The sequence below is a fragment of the Limulus polyphemus genome, unplaced genomic scaffold, assembly GCF_000517525.1.
Source record: "Limulus polyphemus unplaced genomic scaffold, Limulus_polyphemus-2.1.2 Scaffold951, whole genome shotgun sequence".
Taxonomy (NCBI): Eukaryota; Metazoa; Arthropoda; class Merostomata; order Xiphosura; family Limulidae; genus Limulus; species Limulus polyphemus.
In genome coordinates, this window is record NW_013666561.1 from 1 (window position 1) to 3983 (window position 3983).

General features: G+C 33.7%; 1 protein-coding gene across 6 annotated transcripts in view; it reads left to right on the forward strand.

Moving 5' to 3' along the window:
- Positions 1–2974: 2974 nt before the first annotated feature.
- The window catches only part of LOC106461396 (transcription factor RFX3-like), a 74210-nt gene continuing 73201 nt past the window's right edge, over positions 2975–3983 (forward strand). For all 6 annotated transcript variants that reach the window (XM_022388340.1, XM_022388343.1, XM_022388342.1 and 3 more), the window contains exon 1: positions 2975–3121. In XM_022388340.1, coding sequence (XP_022244048.1) covers positions 2996–3121 — 126 coding nt within the window. In that variant the 5' untranslated portion in view covers positions 2975–2995. The remainder of the gene's footprint in view (positions 3122–3983) is intronic.

A 3983-nucleotide genomic window follows, 5' to 3' on the forward strand; every position in this document is an offset into this window, starting at 1 on the left:
CGGGACGAACAATATTAAGGAGGGGGCAGTGTTGCGTCAGCGAGTCACATGACCACTGTGGCGCCCTCTAGTTTCTAGAACTATCTTGTTCTTTTAGGAATGTTCTAGTAATTACTAGATATAGGGTAGGCTGGTATATAAAAGAGGGGAATGTAATGTGTGCGTAGATAGTGAGTAATTGATCTGCGGTCAGAGTATTATTGACGTTCGTTGCTATAGCGTTTGTTTAGCGCGATTGTTGAAGTTGAGTGTATCAGTTAAGTTATATTCGGAAAGAATAAACCAGTTTTATTAAGTAAAGACTTGTGTTGCTTAAGTTTCGTCGGTACGAAGTTACGGAAAATCAATTAACAACGGTGACGTAACAGTATAAAATTCAGATTCATAGACAAGAAATATGTACGATTTAAGGCAGTGGATTCCAACCTGTGGTACGCGTACCAAGAACCTTTGAAAAACGTTCAAAATAATAGAAAAAAAAATCACCCCTCAAAATTGGAGAGGAGTCCCCGTGAGTTACCAAAGGTCCCTCGGTTCGTCAGTGGTAAGTTTATGGATTTAACATTAAAATCCGGGGTTCGATTCTCCTCGCTGGACAGAACTCAGATAGCCTATTGTGTAGTTCTGCACTAAAACAATCAAAACGAGACACAATACATTACAAGAGTTACTAATGTATCTCATCATCAGCCAGCTCTCAACATTCGCGTGTTATTAACTCACCGATGATTTATTTCTTTTGATTTACGTTTTTATTAATACAAACCACTCTTTATTTGTTTAACAAATTGTATATGTGTCAGGTGTACGCCTCTAGCTCAAAGATCTGACTGGTGATATGCTGATGTCATTGCTACCCCTAAACAAAAATAATAGTAATATTATTGTTAAATAAAAAGCTGTTTGATTGTTGTTGTTGTTTTTCTTTCTGATTACCTTCCTAATGAACAGAATACATGAATCACGTTTTTGTTAAAGTCAAAATGTGAACTTTATTATCAGGTAATTTAATAAGATAGTGCTGGATAGGAAATACTGTCTTAATCAATAATAACATGTGTGTGACTGGAGCGAAATAGTGTACAGTCAAATGTGTGTCGATAGTGTATGTAAACTTGGGAGTTCTTAATAAATGTTTATTAGGAAAAAATCAGTAAATTCAGCATCCTTTTCCAAAGTTGGTCAAACTGATCAATGTTTTACACAGTCATTATTTTGTTATTTGGTAATGTACCCTTTTTTGTTTTATACGAACTTTTATTTTACGTCATTAATTATTTTTTGGACTTTACTATGTATGCATGTTCGAAAAATGAAAAAATAATCAGTTTGCTTATTATTCAAATGATTAACATTTATTTTCTCATTTTTCATCGACTTAAAATAATTTAAATATTTTTTATCCTAGTTATAAACAGTAACAAAACTACACATGCACACTTCTGAGCCATACTTGGTATGTGTGCTGTGCGGTGTTTGGCTTTATTATATCAGGTGTTTAGCTAATATGCTACAGCATTAACTTAAACGACTTAAAAAGATCAGCCCTAGCCAAGATTGTGCATCTTTCATTAAGTTACTCACATGTGGGCGAGTTTAACTATTTACTGTGCATAATGATCCTTATAATTTCACGTCGCGAGATTTAGGGTTTCATCACATTGTCTTTGAAATACTGTTTAGGTTGATGTATTTGCAAGTTTTCAGTGGAAGAAAACATGGCCGAAACACTGAGGAGCAGGTCCGGCGTCAGCCTTTTCCAGGATGGTGTGTGGGATGAAGTGGGCCAGACAGAATATTGGGGGGAGGGTGCTTTACCGGCAAGATGTGTAGATTACCAGCGTGTTGGACACGATGGTTGGGTGACTAAGGCAAATTTTGGGATGGCTATAGCCCTCCCCAAAACTCTCTTTAGCACCGTCCATAGTTATATAGTAAATTTATATTGTTTATAATGAAAAATAGTGATTTGAACTTATAATTACAATACTCATTTCAGAAGTAATGCTCAACAGTGAGAAAACAAAACACTATGAAATGATTTTTCAATTATGTGCAGATTTTGTGAAAAATACAGAAAAAATACTCACGTGCTTTTTATCACAAATTTTAGGTGTATTGGTTTCTATTCTTCACCACCTTTCAACATTTAAATCATAACTTTTAAAAGTTTTGTATTGCATATGTAAATAGCGTTTCAAAGACATTTTTGTCGCTCTTCGTCCAGTCCAATTTATGATTTCTGGTATTGAAAGAAAGTACTCTTGGGCTATGATTTGTAGGAGACAAAGGATAGATTTGAAATGCTATTATACAAAACTCTAATTCTAAATCTGAAATGGACAAATCAAGAGGAATGTGAAAAAACCTTTATGTGATTTTGATCATTAACGTTAGGCGTATTGGTTTTTCAATGCTTCGCCAGCTTTCGTAATAAGATTTTAGAAAGTATTTCTTATAGCAAAGCAGTATCAGGCTATCTGCTGTGTCCACCGAGGGAAATCGAACCCCTGATTTTAGCGTTGTAAATCCGAAGACTTACCGCTGTCCCAGCGGGGGACATTTCAGAAAGTAATGTATTTAAGAGATAAACACGTTAGCACATTTTTTTTCCCCGTTTTACTTTGAACCATTTGTAAAATATAGTTACACAAAATTAAAATGCGGCATATTATCATGAGGTGTTATTATTTACTCGTATTTGAAGTTGTAGCTATGCGTAGGTGATAAATGCGTTTCTATAGCAACACATTGTATTCAGACTTATCCTGCGTAATGTTTACCCTCCACTTCCCTGATTTTTTTATTTTTTCTGTTAAGAGTTGAATAATTCTCGTTTAGATAGCAGTTATCAAAGAGAATGTAATTATGTTTAGTGAACTGTTGAATTTTACACATGCATGGGTAAGCTTTTTGACATTACGGTCAACACAGGCAGTATTATACATCATACTCATGATAGTATGTTCACCAACAGCGTTTTGCCGTCGTCGTCATGACAACGCAGAACTTCCTATCAGACATGCAAGTTTTAACTGTAAAGCGGGTACAAGTTAGCGCACCAACAAATCAACACCAGTCCCAATCATCCGGCCAAGTGGTTCAGTCAAGTCAAGCCCAGGTAAAGTGTACATGATGTTTTGTTGTTTCTTGATTTCGTTTTAAATTCGCATGCACTATGTGTAAAAATTATATTGGTTTGTACTGAACGACTGAAAAGTATTTAAGTTGAAACTTTTTATTTTCTTGTCTTACGTTAAACAGAAGATACTTTTTATATCCCCCCCGGCACAGTGGTAAGTCTGCGGACTTATAACGCTCGAAACCGGGTTTCGATACTTATAGTGATCACAGTACAGATACTTCATTGTGTAGTTTTTTTCCTTCATTACAAACAATTTTTTATACTTAGAAAAAAACGATAAAAAATATATTGCTGAAGATAAAATAATGGTTTATATAAGCCAACGTTTCGCTATTACAGCTTCATTTGGACTAAAAGGACTGTTTACAAAGAAACAACAACAACAAACTTATCAAATAGAATAGATAATATAGTGAGTCTGTATAAAACATACTAAGTTTTTTATCTCATTGAAGCCATAATGACGAAATTGTTGGGTTAATCAAATTGTTTTTGTATCTGGATTAATTGAACATATAACTCTCTCTTATGCAATACAGTCTGAACTCTGTAACTGTTTTTATTCTGTGTACTTGCATATATTACTATGTTACGTATAACAATTTCCAATGATCTGAAACCGAGCTAAATGATAATTTAAATTTAGTAGTTAAATAAATGCTGATATATCTCCAATTTCTGATATTTCCCAACAAAACTGATACACACAGTTTTCTTTCTTTTAATACAAATATATTTTAACACACAAATAATAATACAATTTACAATAACAGTTATTACAAACAATGATTTTTATACAAAAATTTTACAAACTTACAAGCAATATAAAGTCTTCTTT